The sequence below is a fragment of the Eublepharis macularius genome, chromosome 1 (genome assembly GCF_028583425.1).
Source record: "Eublepharis macularius isolate TG4126 chromosome 1, MPM_Emac_v1.0, whole genome shotgun sequence".
Lineage (NCBI taxonomy): Eukaryota > Metazoa > Chordata > Lepidosauria > Squamata > Eublepharidae > Eublepharis > Eublepharis macularius.
Genome location: NC_072790.1, coordinates 28,963,405 through 28,979,507, shown reverse-complemented (window position 1 = coordinate 28,979,507; position 16,103 = coordinate 28,963,405). Strand labels below are relative to the sequence as shown.

Sequence of the window (16,103 nt, the reverse complement as noted above, 5' to 3'; positions counted from 1 at the left end):
TCAGATTAGCATAGTTGCCGTGGTAGAACATAGGGAGAAGGGTGGTCCCATAGATATGCCAGACCAAGGCCATGAAGGGTGCTGGAGGCTCATATCAGATCTATTTATTTATTTAGGATACTTCTATGGTGCCTCTTCAAAGTCCTGCTTGAACTGGCATTTAAAGTAGCAAGCTCATGAATACCCTTGTGGTTTTCTGCTCACCACTTACAGAATGTGTTGATGTTTCCTTCTCTTTTAGCACTGGTTTGAGTCTTTCTAGAGTATCATCTTCAACACCTAGGCAAGAGTATAAAACCCACTAATCTGCAAGCATGTGGCATCACAGACACGTAACAAGAAAAGTTATAATCTCACCAGTATCAGGGATTCTGTAAGGAGCTCGTGACCCGCATAGGGTTCCAACTCTTGTGTGGAATGACACTGTTCTATCAGTTTAGTGCATCAGTTTTATTCTTTTTGTTCTGCAGGGCTCAGTCAACAACAAAACTTGTTTCTGCACCCAAGTAAGATGATAATGAGCTCATGTGATGTAGGGTCAGACTAGCATCTCGGAGACCCAGGTTCAAATCTCCATTCTGCCATGGAAGCTTACAAGGTGATCTTGGGCCAGTCACACACTCTCAGCCTCACCTACCTCACAGGGTTGTTGTGAAGATAAAATGTTGGGGAGGAGAATATAGTAAGCTGCTTTGGGTCCCCACTGGGGGAAAAGGCAAGGTATTAATGAAGTAAATGAATAAATTACGCAACAAAGCATTCCACTAACAATGGGGAAACTTGTTCAGACTGTTACAGAATTGCAGCCCGTCAAAAGGCAGACAGGTTAAATGTCCTCTTGCAAAGCACAACCACCCATGTAATAGTAGCCCCTTTCTCTCACCACTGGAAGTCACAGTCAGTCCTACTGTGCCAGGAACCAGGAAAGGGGGCTGCCCTCCTCTTTAACCCCATCTGTAGCCTCTGGGAGGAAATGACCCTTCAGTCACATGGCAAACTTCAGTCATCCCTGGAGAAGGAAGCAAATTGCTGCAAAACTGTGGTGAAATGCTGCTAGTCCAAGATGAGAAACGACCACTTCCTGACTGATGAAACCCACGTGGGAGTTAAGCAAAAGCTCATGAGAAGTGAATAAGCATTTCCTGCAGGCCCTCCCCAGAGGTCAACCTTGCAAGTCAGGCTTGTACTGTGTTTTCATGACTGATGAATTTCTAATCATCACCATCATAATTAAGATATCTTTTATAGTAACACTTCAGTTGGCAACCTTGATCTACAAAGATGTGGCATAATGACAGACAAAATGTGAGAGTAAGTAAGTCACCAAGTGAACGCAAGACTGTTATCCCCTATCCGTTTCTCTTCATCAAATTTTCCTCTAACAGACATAAGAATTTCCCATTCTGAAATACAATTTTTCTCTAGACCAGGCTTACGTTAAATGTATCAGAGTGCATTGCACATACTAGAAACACAAAATGGGAACAAAACATTATAACGAATGCAGCCCTCACCTCCTTCTCACATGCGGGGTGAGCAATGCCCAGGCCAGACTTGCACGTTCATGGTGTGTATAGGGAGACAGGAAGCATACGACATTGTAACTGTTCAAAGGTCACACCAGGCCATTGTCTTAAAAGTGGCAGAACTAGTTGGTTACCTCTCCGCTGTCTCTGCTTCTGCTGTCTCCACTTCCAGAGGAAGGGCAGGGCAAAACCATACTAGACAGAAGAGCCTGTCAAGCTGCGAGGAAGAAAGATGGGTTTACATTTATTTCAGGGCATTTTATCTTGCCCTGAGGGTTGCCAACAGGCCTGGAGGGGAGAAAATGCTGTTCCTTTAATAAGAGGCTTAATGCATGGAACTGAGCAGCTGAAGCTTTTCATGGCATGGAGATAAATCACTTTGCCAAGTAAGTAACAGTCTGTATTAAAGGGACAGCACATTTTCCTCTAGGCCAGTTGGCAGCCACTTATCTGGAGAGCTTTACTGAAGACCGTAGGGTTGCCAGATTCCAGTGGGCCTGAAGGTCTCCTTGAATTACAACTGATCTCCAGAATACAAATCTCCAGGAATTTCCCAACCCAGAATTGGCAACCGTACGAATAGCACCCAATAGCTTGACTGGAACGTTCACCCTCCTTCTTCTTAAAAGGACGAAAATAATTCAGAGTTCAGAAAGCAGAGAATAACGAGGTAACATAGAAAAGGCGCTATTTACAGCTTGGCTTGAGGAAAGCTTTGGCAACAGGCCCCACACGGTTCTTTTATAGGTTGCCAAGTTCGGAGCCTGAGAAGGGCAGGTTTGGGGAGAGGAGGGGATATAGCGCCGTAGAGTCCACCCTTCAAAGTAGCCATTTTCTCCAGGGGAACTGATCTCTGTAGTTTGGAGATCCGTTATAATTCGGAAGATATTATGAAGATGCCAACCCCCGGAGGTTGGCAACTACTCCTGCTGTAACAACCCCAGCCGAGTCTGGAGGCAGCACTCAGAGCAGGCGCGGCTATAACCTAGTCGCCATAGCAACGAGCAACGGCCGCCTGCCTTTCCATCCGCGAGGCGGAACTTTAGAAAAGCCGCACCCTGTTTCCGGGGGGAGGCATACAATATGCGCTCGAGGCCTTTTGTTCCGCCGTTCCGTTTCCGGTGGGGCGGGGGTGGGTGGGGAACCGGGGTTGGGTCGGCTTGCCGTTGCTATGGTGGGCAAAGTGGTGAAGCGGCCTCGGCTGCATTTGGTGGCGCCGAAGCTGCCCAAGGGCTTTGGTCAGGCAGCCGCGGAGGAGGGAGTCGTTACTGCGCGCGCATCTCCCGATAAGGTAAAAAAAAAAAAGGGGGGGGGGAGAAGGTAGGGATGCCCCGGGTGATGCCCTGCAGGTGTTCTTCCCGTGTCCCGTTGCCAGTCTCCAGGTGGGGCCTGGAGATCTCCCGGAATTTTAACTGGTCTCCAGTTCCCCTGGAGAAAATGGCTGCTTTGGCTTTGTGCCTGCTGATTCTTCCTCTCCCCAAATCCTGTCCTCCCCAGGCTACGTCCACCCAAACCCCCAGGAGTTTCACAACCTAGATCTGGTAACCCTCTGCACGTGGGAAATGATGACCGCAGCACCCGCGTGTTTTGAGCGTGTGGGACCTTCTCATCTCAGGGTTATAATGAACTACATTTTTCAGTCATGTAAGGATTAGTGTTTCCACAGGGCGCCCCGTTTGGTGATGATTGGTTTTGGTAACTAAATTTGAAGAACTCCAGAAGGAGTAATTTGGAGGAGTTCAGTGCTTGAGCAAAATACAGGAGTTAAAAAAAATATTAAAACCCTTGAGGTTCATATCTTTACATCTTTCTTTTTTCTTTGTTTAGGAATTTCCCCTTTTTTTTTGCTTAGGATGACTGTTTGCAATCCAATTTTATGCACTCTGACTCGAGAGTAAGAGCCAAGCTACAAGTGATGCCTTACACAGGTTGGGCACTTGTCAGTTTACCTCAAGTTTTGATGGGAAATGTTTTACAGCTTGGCTCTCCATTACAGCTGCAAGACCAGGATGCCTACATTTCCCATCAAAACTTGAGGGAAGCTGACAAGTGTCCAACCTGTGTCAGGTGTCACTTGTAGCTTGGCTCTAAGATTCACTGAACTCGCTAGTTCTTTCGAATAAAGATGAACAGTGTTGGGCTGCATGCAGTTCTGTGCAGCAGAAGACCTCCATGGAGTAAGCTGCTACATAAACAGGCTATGGTGTATCACTCCCCCCCCCAATAGTTTCAATACATGTTAAAATACTGTACTACAGTATTTTCCTGGTTCTCAGAATGTCCCACACTTTTAAGAGGAATTGTGATTGTAGCAGCTTGGAAAGAAGATTATGTGTTGTCCACCAGATGGTGGTACAGGACATATTTTGAAGGCAGCCCAACCCCATACGATTTCTATTAAACTTCATGTCTGAACTGAAGCAGAGGTTCAAAGAAATGTCCGTGAAGACTATGCATTTTTCTAATCATTTATTGAAAGGAGACCCTGTTTTTAGTGACAGCAATCTAGGGGTTGAAAGGAAAAATAATTATTGGGTTCCCCCACCCCCTTCATGTGCATTTAGTTTATTGCAGAAAAAGCTAATAAGTAATAACATTTGATTTATATACCGCCCCTCAGGATGATTTAACACCCACTCAGAGCGATTTACAAAGTATGTCATTATCCCCACAACAATAATCACCCTTTGAGGTGGGTGGGGCTGAGAGAGCTCCTAGAAGCTGTGACTGACCCAAGATCACCCAGCTGGCTTCAGGTGGAGGAGTGAGGAATCAAACCCAGTTCTCCAGATTAGATTAGTCCCATGCTCTTAACCACTACACCAAACTTGGTGTGTTGACCATGGTCTGTGAGCTTGTGCAGGCTGGAATCTCTCTTTTTTTAATGTTACGTTTTCCTACAGTTGGAAAGTTCATTGATCATATCTATGGGATAACTCGTCACATGGCTAAAAAGACCAAATTTGATATTACTAGGCTTGCACCTGCCACCTACAAGGTGACTGAGTGAAGAGCCCTCTTCTGTTCTTGCTGACAAATAATAATATAATGAAGTAAAGAAATAATCTGTTTTCTACACTGTGACATTCTTGGCTTATTACCCAGTGTTTTTGCAGTGCAACAGGCAGCCAATCGACTGGTGTGCCATTTCTCATTTTTTTCCTTGTGAAAGTGATATTCTCAGCACAAACACAGTCATTGTAATTGTTGAATGGAAAATGTCTTTTGTGAGTGTCATGAGCCACTGTTTGAAATGGGTGATATAGTTTCAGCTTTGGATCCGGTCAGTTCTCTCTGACCTTATTCGTCAGACCTACCGCCCTGCTGTCCGCCTCCACACTCTCCAAATGTTAGTGCCATTTTTAAAACTTCACTATGCAGAGATGAAACAATCTTAGTTTAGTTGGGAACCTGTAAGGTCATGTGCAAAATATAAGCAAACTACAATAACCATTAAAGCACAGCGACGTTAAAATCTCAGGCATAATTAATTCCTTCAAAGGACTTCTGGAATAAAAGTTTTTAGGGTGGTACTATCTACAAAGAAGCTACAGGTTGTACTATACTACCATACTTCAGTAGTAGCCCTTCTCCTTGCCATTTGAACTTCTGACAGTGCTGGTCCTTATAAGGCTTTTATGATTAAATTATTTGCATTTTCCGCTTAATATAAATCTCCTAAGATGAAGCTTATTATTTATTTATTTCAGTTATACCCCACCTTTCTCCCCAAAGATAACTCAAAGCAACTTACATCATTCTCCTCCATTTTATTCTCACTACTTTAACCCTTCGAGATAGGTTAGGCTTGAGGGTGTGTTACTGGCCCAAAGTCACCCAGCAAGCTTCCATGGCAGAGTAGGGGTTCAAACCTGGATTTCCCAGATCCCAGACTGACGCTTGCTTGTTGTATCGAGCTCTGTTAATTGTTTAACTGAACCTGATGCTTATATATTCCAGTTATAACAACTGGATCTTTGTGAGAAAACTATCTGTCTTTTCATGTATAAAGTATCCTTTCTGCTGGTTCCCCAGACTGTTCTTTATTCAGTGATTAGTGTAGGATTATCTCTAAAGACTTTTAATAAGCATCATTTATTCATAGCTGTTGTTCTTCTGGATAAATTCTTTTGTCCTGATGAGGGAGCAAACTTGTTCAAAATATCCGTAATGTTTGCATATCTAGGACCAATACAGAGCCTATAATGAAGGGGTGAGTGACAGCATTTTGTTGTTGTTGTTGTTGGCAGGTCCAGGCGTTTTTGCCCTCAAACATCTTTGCTGGGGTGAAGATTGACCCAAAAACTCTGGTAAAAAAGTTGGATGCAGATTCAAGAAGCATTGTTTCAGCCGTAAAAGGTAAGATTTGTGGATATTCTGCTGTGTGTTCTTTGCGCAGTGGATAGGAATGCCAGAATCGCCGTGCTAGATTAGATCTAGTTTTTGCCAATGGCTCCCTCCCCTGGTAGTCTGAGTGCTGGTGGATTGTCCAGGATGGATTGTGGCATTCCTAGAAAAAAATAATATTCATCTCAGCTGTTGAACTTCAGGTTAAGTTTGATTAAAGATAAGTAACTGCCATGGATCCAGAGGCGTTAGCCGTGCTTGTCTGTAGTAGCAAAATAGTAAAGAGTCCTGTAGCACCTTTAAGACTAACCAACTTTACTGTAGCATAAGCAGATGCATCTGATGAAGAGAGCTGTGGTTCTCGAAAGCTTATGCTACAGTAAAGTGGTGTAGTCTTAAAGGTGCTACTGGACTACTATTTTGTAACTGCCATGTAAACTTTGTTGGACTCAGTATAAAGTTTCTCTTGCAATCCTTACTCAGGCAAAATTAGCTCATTTTCAGGTTGGGAGTGGATTTTTTTGAAAGGAACTTATGTCAAATAAATAATGGTGTGCTTTAGAGAAGTGAGTTGTTGGGTCCATAGATTCATGCATGCAAGGCTTGCCCATTTTTTCCCCTTGGCTCCCCATTTTGCTGTCCTTTCTGACTCCAGGTAAGTTGATTCCTGAAGCTGCAGGACTCACAGGTTGTCCCTTTTTCCTTCTCAGAGTAGCCCCCTGATTTATGAGGGTCCATGCGGATCCGTGACTTCAAGAATCAACTTTCTCAGGGCTGGAAGGGCTTGCTAAGGGAGGGCAGGAAGGGAAAGAAGTGCTGTCCACAGAAAGCCCTAATGGGCGATTACCAGAGCCAGCCTTCTGTTGTGTGTTTTCTTGCTTCTGCAAATAAGATGTTCTCATCCCTAATTATGCATGGTCCAGTTGCACACAGTCCATCTGTTCTTATGAGGTAGGCAGGAGCAAATTTCTTCACTTTTTCTCTTTTGCATGATTTCGTTCTGGGGTTTTTTTTCCCTGCCAAAAAAGCAATATTTTGGAAAGTCGATAAATGATTTTTTTTGGCAAGAAAATGGTTCATGCCTTTGACACTCTATCAGTGCTTTTAAAAATAAAAACTGGCATCCCAAAAGAAAAAAAAAGTTTTTGTTTCTTTTCCTGGGAAGGTGGTGGCATTTTTCACAGCGTGAAAACAAAAAAAGGCCCTTCTAAGCTCCTTGTTTGCCAAAAATAAATAATTTTTCTGCACAGAAGGGATGCATTTTGAAGATGAATTTCCCACCTCTTGTTTAAGAGTCCAATTGGCATTGTAATGTAAAAACACACAAAGTAACTGCCTCAGCAGGACTTTTTTCCTGACTTCAGTTTTTATTCTTTTAGTGGGTGCTGTTAATTAGGTCCCCTAAACCTCTGCGGCAGTAAGTTCATTTCGCCCCATTGGGTTTATGGCTGCTAGCGGGAAGATGCAGAGTCCAAAATTTTATCACTATGCATGGTTACTTGGAAGGCACTATTGTACAAAAGCAAACTGCATGATACATGAGTAAATGTTAAAAGGCATGGATATAGAAACACTAGAAAGTTGGGCATGGCTACAGTGAATAATACGGGATATGTAAACAGGCGGTGCCATAAGCAAATAAGACACGTCTACAGTAGAGTTCTAAACCAGTCCCCAGTAGAGGGCACAGTGGGGAAATGAACTTGAAAACGCTGGAAACAGAAGGCTGCCGGTATGAGAAGAAGCGTAATGCATGTTAAATACCAACCACAGTCTCCTGCCCTCCCAGTTAAAATTAAATTCCCAACAAGCAACTGCAGATCCATAACTACCTATCCAAGTATCCTGGATAGCTGAGGTGACGGGACCCGCACATAATTCCTCTTCATTTTATCCTGTACTGTCAGAAATGTATTTGGGCAGCCAGAGGTCAAAAATCTCCATACTCGTATTAATATTTTCCCATATCACCAAAACAATCTGCCCAGAAGAGCCGTCCTTTTTGTTTGTTCAGAGCTGCAAGTGTGCCTCTGAGTCTTGGAGACTGATGTGCTTTTTCAGAAGTCAGCAGTGCTTTCTGGGGATGTCAAATGAGGGATTATCGGGCCAGGGTTCAAAGAATGGTAAAGAGAGATAGCTGTGAATGTCCTGCATTGTGCAGGGGGTTAGACTAGATGACCCTTGGAGCCCCTTCCAGCTCTGTTTCCATGTTCTTCAGTCATCTTAAAGGTGATCTAAATATGGGATATGAAGCATGAACAAACCCCAGTGCTTGAGCATGGTCCAGGCTTCTTCTGCGTGGTGTATTTGCCACCTTTTGCTAACTTTGCTCCCAGTATTTCAGTTATTTAAATTTGATTGGGAAAATATTCAGATTCTCCCAGAAAATGCACGTCCCTGCCCAGCCGTCGTGCATCTTAACTCATTTGGCACAGCTGATGCAGCATATTCCAGTCGATGCACCAGCTTTTAAGCTCCTGCGGCTGAATTCACATGCTCCCCTTAAGCCACTGGAATATTGCTCAAAGTAAGATAAAAAGTTCAGCAAATCCATGCTTTCCTCCACCCAATGCTGTCGTCAAAGGCCAAATGCAGGTGGGGTTGTTTGTTACAAAAATCCATTTGGATGAGCTGCCCCGCTTTTATCTTGATATGAAGAAGTACTTTCTCTGTGCTTAAAGCTGCTTGTGGCTGGATGATCCTTATGGCAAAACGGAAACAATGCCCACCTTGCTATTATTGCAGGCTCAGCAGAAGTCGCAGTTTCTGATGAAAAGCTGCAGGGTCCATTTTGATCAAAGATGGGAGGCTTTAACAGGGCCACTTTGGGGCCAAACTAACATGTACATATTCTGGAAGTGTCTGTGTAAGTGCTACCAAGTTGCAGCTGACTTACAGCAACCCCGTAGGGGTTTCAAGGCAAAAGATGAACAGAAGTGGTTTTGCCATTGCCTGCTTGGACTTCCTTCCAAATACTAACCAGGGCCAACCCTGCTTAGCTTCTGAGATCTGACGAGAGCGGGCTAGTCCGGCCGATACAAATCTGGAAGAACCTCAGGTTCTGACAAAGAGTTCCATGGCATCCTGTAATTCAGGGGGATCTTTTGGCAGACAAGGATATTGTAGGCATTTATGATTTTAAAGGGTGCTACCAGTGAGATATCAGTTGGGAGTGAGGCATCAGTTTAGTGGATTCTTGCCTATTTGTGGCTTATGAGGTGGGAGCAGAGATAGTGCTGCCAACTCCTGCCTTTGAATGTAAGGCACGGTGCTGGGTTTCTGATGGCGGCAGCTGCCGTTAGTGCTGTGCCGTGGAAGTGCAGTGCTGAGGGAGACTGCATGAAACTCGGTGCGACAGAAATCCCAAGCTTCACTATGGCTCAAGAGTTCTCCCTGGAGCATCTGGAATCTTGGACCACAGGGGTTTACATTGGCATACGCCTTCATTCCTGTTCCACATTGAGCCATCTCGTCAAACTTAATCCTTTTTAGGAATGGGACAAACCAGTTTGGGACAGATCTGCTATTTGTCATGGAAGTTGAGAGTCACTGTTTTGTGGGCGGGACTGCTGTCTTGGTAGTTTTCTGATTGGTAACAGCAGGGGTCATTTCGTAGAAAAAGAGCTGGAGGAACTCGTTAGCATAACTTATTAGCATATGCCATGCCCCTTGCCATCACTGGAAGTGTGTCATTAGCATAACTGATTTGCATATGCCACACCCCCTGACATCACCGATCCTGGCTGTTTTGGACCCGATCCTGGCCATTCAGGGCTGAAGTTGGGCCCAAAATGGCAAAAAGGGGCTGAAAATGGCTGAAAAGGGACCCAAAATGGTCAGGATCGGGCTGCTGCTGAGCGGCAGAGTGATCTACCTGTCAGAGGCCCGATCCGGGCTGTTTCAGCCCCAATCCAGGCCAAAACAGGCCCAGAATGGCTGAGAGTCAGGTGGGTGGGGCCACCTGTCATGTGACCTCTTTGGGGAACTGCCGGAACTGCGTTCCTGCGTGTTCCCCCTCGAAATGAGCCCTGGGTAACAGTAGCTTCTGACATCAGAGATGGGGTTTTACATTGGATCAGCAGCTAGTCAGTTTTACATAGGAAGCTGGCTTAGGTCAGATTCCATTATCCATAAGTATCTGGGAGTTCTGGATCTTTCTTTGTCTCCATATGGAACAATATGAAGTCTGGCGACCGCAAAAGTGGTGGGTTAGGAGTTAATGACTCCTCCATCATTTTGGTAATCTAAGGAATTCTGAATGTCATCTGAGAAACCTGTACTTGGTTGAGTTAAATGACCTTTATTGCTTTTCCTTTGTGTGCTGTCAGATTGTGCGCTCTTCCTTGTATCTGTGCTTGTCCCCTTTGGGTTCCATTCATACTTTTCTTTCCATTTTTCTCCCTTTTAAAATAAACCTTTCTTATAAAGGCATTTTTTGGCTTAGTCTACCACAGAATATTTATCTGGGATATTTCTCTTAATCTGTTTCCTACATGTTAGACTGCACAGATGCTACATAGTTTGCTGTAAGGTATTTACCCCCGTTACTTCTTTATTAGTGTAGTACTGCTCTGGTAGGACACCTTCTCAGTGGGTCAGTCTAGATGCTCTTAGATAGTCCCTGGATGGTGGCAGCTTGTACCAGGTCGTTTCCAGAGAACCCTTTCTCTAAGGGAGTTTTTCCCACAGTGAAATGCATCCTCTGCCACTTCCATCCATCATGCTTGGCTTCTCCAATACTCAGTAATATCCGTTATGAGCCAGGATCGTGTTTCTTTATGTATGAGCTTGCAAAATCTGTTGAAAAATGACTTTTCATTTTTTAAATGAAATGCCTTCGGTGCTGTTGCAGGCTGGCAGTCTTCTTTCTAGGCCGTTCTCATTACAGTGCCGTAAAATACTCTCTGTGAACTATTGACAGCTTTCTGTGATCTCTTTTTTAGAATTTGGATCTTTCTAACGGAACATTAAAGTATGAGCAGCAGAAATAATTTAACATGAAAATGAGTGCTTGCATGTTATGAAAGCCTTTTTCTATTTCTGTGTCTGGATTATTAAAATGCATTAAGCAGTTTTTTGTTCAGAAGAGATATCAGATCTAAGTGCTATATACGTTTTTCTCTTTCTATTTAGTCTGGTAGTATTGTAGGACGACCCAAGAATAACATTTTATATTGAACAGTAGGAAAGTAGTTTTAATTTGTGTGTATATGAATTACCCCTCCAGTTTCTTATAATGCACTGTACCATAGAGCAGGCAGCAGTATGTTGTATGAGTTTTTTAAAGCCCTCTGTTCCTTCTCTTAGTGTGTATTCAGGGGAGGGGGGTACCCATGTCACACAGCTAAGGCTAGAACAGACAAGTGCAGCATGCAAGTGAGAGCCCCTCCATGTGAGTTCTCTGGCACGTGTGGGGGACTTGAGTACACCAAAATGTCCAGGCACAGTTTGTGAACTGCAGGTCTTACAGCTCATTGTGCCTATGCCAGTGATGGCGAACCTTTTTGAGCCCGAGTGCCCAAACTGCAACACAAAACCATTTATTTCAAAGTGCCAGCACTGCAATTAAACCTGAATACTGAGGTTTTAGTTAAGAAAAAACAACTCATACAGTAGTCCCAACTAATTAACATCTCTCTCTCTCTCACACTCACTCTGGAGCCACGAATGAAAGTAAAGCAAGTTAAATCAAAGCAGTTTGCCCTTCTTTAGACCAGCAGCCCTGCTTGCAAGCTCTCTCTCTCTCTCTCCCCCTCTCTCCCCCCTCTCTCACTCACTCACTCAAGAGCCACGACTGAAAGTAAAGCAAGTTAAATCAAAGCAGTTTGCCTTTCTTTACACCAGCAGCCTTGCTTGCAAGCACTCTCTCACTCACTGAAGAGCCACGACTGAAAGTAAAGCAAGTTAAATCAAAGCAGTTTGCCCTTCTTTAGACCAGCAGCCTTGCTTGCAAGCACTCTCTCTCACTCACTCAAGAGCCACGACTGAAAGTAAAGCAAGTTAAATCAAAGCAGTTTGCCCTTCTTTAGACCAGCAGCCTTGCTTGCAAGCACTCTCTCTCACTCACTCAAGAGCCACGACTGAAAGTAAAGCAAGTTAAATCAAAGCAGTTTGCCCTTCTTTAGACCAGCAGCCTTGCTTGCAAGCACTCTCTCTCACTCACTCAAGAGCCACGACTGAAAGTAAAGCAAGTTAAATCAAAGCAGTTTGCCCTTCTTTAGACCAGCAGCCTTGCTTGCAAGCACTCTCTCTCACTCACTCAAGAGCCACGACTGAAAGTAAAGCAAGTTAAATCAAAGCAGTTTGCCATTCTTTAGACCAGCAGCCTTGCTTGCAAGCACTCTCTCTCTCACACTCACTCAAGAGCCATGACTGAAAATAAAGCAAGTTAAATCAAAGCAGCTTACTCTTCTTTAGAAAGCCAGCCCCAGCAGCCTGGCTGCTGCCTCTGCTTCCTGCTGCTAAAGAGACGGGCAGCAGGGAGGCAGCCTTGAGGAAAAGGAATCACGTGGGCAGGGCCAAAACCCATGTGATCACTGCTCAGAGGTACTGGAATGCCATTACAGGCATTCCCCCTCCAAATGAGCCCTGGTCCTAGCGATCAGCAACTTGGCTCGCGTGCCCACAGAGAGGGCTCTGCGTGCCAGCTGTGGCACGCGTGCCATAGGTTCGCCATCGCTTGCCTATGCCATTCCTAATGAAGTTCAACCCTGGTGCCTTCTATCTAGTAGGGAAGATGGGGTCCCAAAGTTATCAAGTGAACTGTCTCTGACATCATAGGTGGTAAAAGGAAGGCAAGTGGCAAGTTATCTTCCCATCCCAACATTAGGAATCGTCTGGAATATTATGCGTTTGCTAATTGAGGGCATTTTGAGTACATGTGAATATTTGTAATTCTTTGTATAATTGAACTCTGTATATTCTGTGCTGAGTGGCATAGTTTTGATTAAATAAGTAGCTCATGAGAATAGATTTTTAAGTATGCTTTAACTTTAATTACCATACTGTTCTCATTGCCTCAGAAATTCAAGAGTTCAGTTCAATAGGAAATGTGGCGGCTGTTCCACGCTTTACCAAACGTCTTTGGTTTGGTTTTGTGGCTCGTGATGCCAAAGCTTGGTGGAGCAGGATACTAACTAAAAACGGTTTCCTTAAAAAAAGTCTGAATCCGTTTGGACCCTGCATGAAGGAGCTTGCTTTACGCAAGTCAGCTGTCTTCATCCCTACTAGACCTGAAACCAGCAAAGCTGCAGACGTGTGGCAGGAATTCGTGTGGCAGGAAGTGGGGTGGGGAGAGCCAGAGTTATGACTTCACTCTGGTCAAGTCTGGGACCATATTGCCAAAAAAAAAAAAAGTCTGGGACCATGAGCAACAGGAAATGAGCCAAGCTCCAGAAGGCATATTGTGGTGAGGAACCAGTGAAGGCCAGGTCTACTGAATTTTCACCACTACTGAGTCACTGCGTCTCACTGTCCTGCTACTCTTCTCAGCATGCATATGAAGATAGGCAGGAGGCACGGCACCCTTGTCACCTTCAAACTTCCTTCCTAAAAGCAACAAAAAGGACTTTTGGATCTGGAGAGACTCGTGACCAGCCGTTGAAATCTTCATGATCTACCTGAGGACTCCGACCCATGGTCTGATCACCTCTGGCCTGGGTAAAATATTGCTAAAATAAAGCAAATGCCCTAAAGCATCAAAGAGCAATGTTTTGGAACCCTGTTGGAGAATTACACATTTCTGAAGTCAGTCATGAATTTGCAACATTTAGCATAAATAGTGTTGAAGTCCGTAGAAGGTGAAGGTATAGTGTGGATGCCCAGGTTCAAACCCCTGCTCAGCCTTTAAGCCGCCTGGGTAGTCTTAGGTTAGTTGCGGTCTCTCAGCCTTGCCCTTCTGAAAAGACTTATTGTGAAGATAAAATAGCAGAAACCTGTGTTCATCATCCTGAGCTTTTTGAAGAAAAAAGCAGGATTCAAATGGGGGAAAAGTAGAATGAGAGTGCTATACAAGAAGCATTCAGTAAACGAATACACTGCCATTACTCAGTGGTTGCAGGCTATCCACATATCCCCCCACCCCAAACAATGGCACCAGTTACATCATTTTTCAGCACCCAACAGCAGTTTTCTGTAGCTCGGGAAATGGGAATGTTATACAGACCGGGGTTACATGAGAATAATGAGTACCTATCGGCCAGTGCCTGTGACTTCACCAGCAACCATTGAGCCTCTCCTTTTTCCTGTATCATTTTGTCCAACAACACTTTTGAAGACTTACCGCCATTTTAAAAGCTGAGCCTTCCTGCTGTGCTAGCTGGAAGGCTCGTACCTTCTGAAACGTGTATAAAAGTGTTGAAGCATTGCTTTTTACATCATTGTGCAGATGGGACTAATTGATTCAAGAACAGAAAATCTAGTCAAAATGAGCTGCGTACTAAGGGCTACTGGTTTTCAGTAGGGATGATACTAGACTGGGTCATGCTGAAATAATGAATTCATGCAAACGAATGGCGGAGGCTTCTGAGGTTCACAGTCCTAAATCTCTATTTGATGATATTAGAGGAGCTGAGACATGAAATTATAGATTCAATCAGTGGGATGTTCTTGGCCTCCTATGTTGTTCTCTTGGCTGTGTGGCATCCTGCGTGGTGAAGGAGTTGTATGCTTTTATTTTATCCCTGGCTTTCATTTTTAACTCTTCTCACCTGTCCCAGTTCACCCCTCCTGCTACTCTTGACACTGCTAGTGACTCCTGACTGTTTTGTGGTCTTTATTGTGGCAGAAATAGCTACCTGGCTGACAAATTTATACACTTGCCAGGTTGGGGCCTCTTCCTTGTCTAGGAAAGAGGTGTCGTGAGTAAAGCTGTTGTTTCAATCACAATATCCTTTGCCCTAGTGCGGTCCGCCTCAGTTAAATCTACAAATATGTTGTCAAACGATTGCTCTTTGAAGAACCAGCTAACGTCTGTCTGTGCACTGCAGTCTTACTATGTTATTACAGCACCCACATGGAAGTTGCTGGAAGTGTTTCAGTGTGATGGTACCAGCTGTAATATCTGGTCGGATCCCATTTTATGGAGTCGGCACTGTTTGTTTCTTGGGGAGTTCTTGGGACTGGCCACCATATTTTTACATGGTTTGGAAGGAATTTTTTTTCCGGGTTAGGTGTTGTTGTTGCCATTTGATCTAATTCTTATAGTAGAAATATTGATATTTTAGTCAAGTCTTAAAATTTACTGGCTCCATTGTTTTATTATGTGAACATTTTGACTCTGAATTGTGTTTATATGCACGTAGTTGACTGTTATAGGCCCCTAAGTTTTCTGTGCTGTAGCTTGGCTTCAAGTCACTTGGAGTTAGCTTTCTGTGTGTTGCTTTGTTTTCTCCCAAGCCCTGGCAAGGTGATAGAAAAGGCCTGTCCCTCCCCCATCACTTCATGCCATTTCCCGTCTTCCCGAACACCTGGTGGGAAGAGAGCGAGTGTCACTTTGCGCCAGGTGCCGGGAAGGAGAAGCTGTCCTCTATGCTGCCCGCTAATACTTGGTCTTATAAACAAATTTCCTGTGCTTATGTATTATAATATTGAGCCTATCATAGTAGTACTGTTGTCTGGTAGATAGTCACATCATGTTAATTCTCAAGGTTCCATAGGTCTCGCTGTCTTTTCCTGCCTACACCATACAAACCGAATCTTCGGTTTTGCCGCGGAGGAGCGCTTTCCCAGTTTATTCTGTTTATCCTGCTCCCCTCTGGAAATTATATAAAACTTGTCAGTGTCTGTAGGGGGAGTGCATAGATGTTTGGCATCCAATATGGTGCCTATCGATGCCATGGTACCCACTGACACCTTTCCTGACACCTGCCAAGTGTTTTTAGAAAGTGGGTGTGGCCAGGTGGGGTCCTTGCCCAGCAGGGCTTCTGACTGGGGTTCTACAAGACTGTGGTGGAGGAGAGTGCCCTCAAGTCATAGCTGACTTATGGCGCCTCCTGATGGGGTTTTCATGGCAAGAGACTTAAGAGGTGGTTTGCCATTGCCTACATCCACAACCCTGGACTTCACTGGAGGTCTCCCATCCAAATACTAACCAATGCCCGATCTCACTTAACTTCTGAGATCTGACGAGATCAGGCTCACCTAACTGTAGGTCCCAATTATCTCCTAGCCTCTGAGATCACACATGCAAGAGAGATGTGTTGAGAACTTGCAATCTTGCCATGGGTGTTT

The 16,103-nt window shown here is 44.4% G+C and overlaps 2 protein-coding genes across 6 annotated transcripts in view; one reads left to right on the top strand and one right to left on the bottom strand.

Moving 5' to 3' along the window:
* Window positions 1-1,572, bottom strand: part of ITGB2 (integrin subunit beta 2) — a 53,766-nt gene extending 52,194 nt beyond the window's left edge. The window contains exon 1 of one of the 2 annotated variants that reach the window (XM_054976868.1): window positions 1,515-1,572. The gene's annotated coding sequence lies outside the window, so the exon portion shown is untranslated. Of the gene's footprint in view, window positions 1-883; window positions 970-1,514 lie in introns of those variants that run through there. The other variant, XM_054976859.1, reaches the window with a different exon arrangement.
* Window positions 1,573-2,661: 1,089 nt separating this feature from the next.
* SLX9 (SLX9 ribosome biogenesis factor) overlaps window positions 2,662-16,103 on the top strand; it is a 54,822-nt gene continuing 41,380 nt past the window's right edge. For all 4 annotated transcript variants that reach the window (XM_054988006.1, XM_054987834.1, XM_054987910.1 and 1 more), the window contains exons 1-2: window positions 2,662-2,817; window positions 5,777-5,885. In XM_054988006.1, coding sequence (XP_054843981.1) covers window positions 2,698-2,817; window positions 5,777-5,885 — 229 coding nt within the window. In that variant the 5' untranslated portion in view covers window positions 2,662-2,697. The remainder of the gene's footprint in view (window positions 2,818-5,776; window positions 5,886-16,103) is intronic.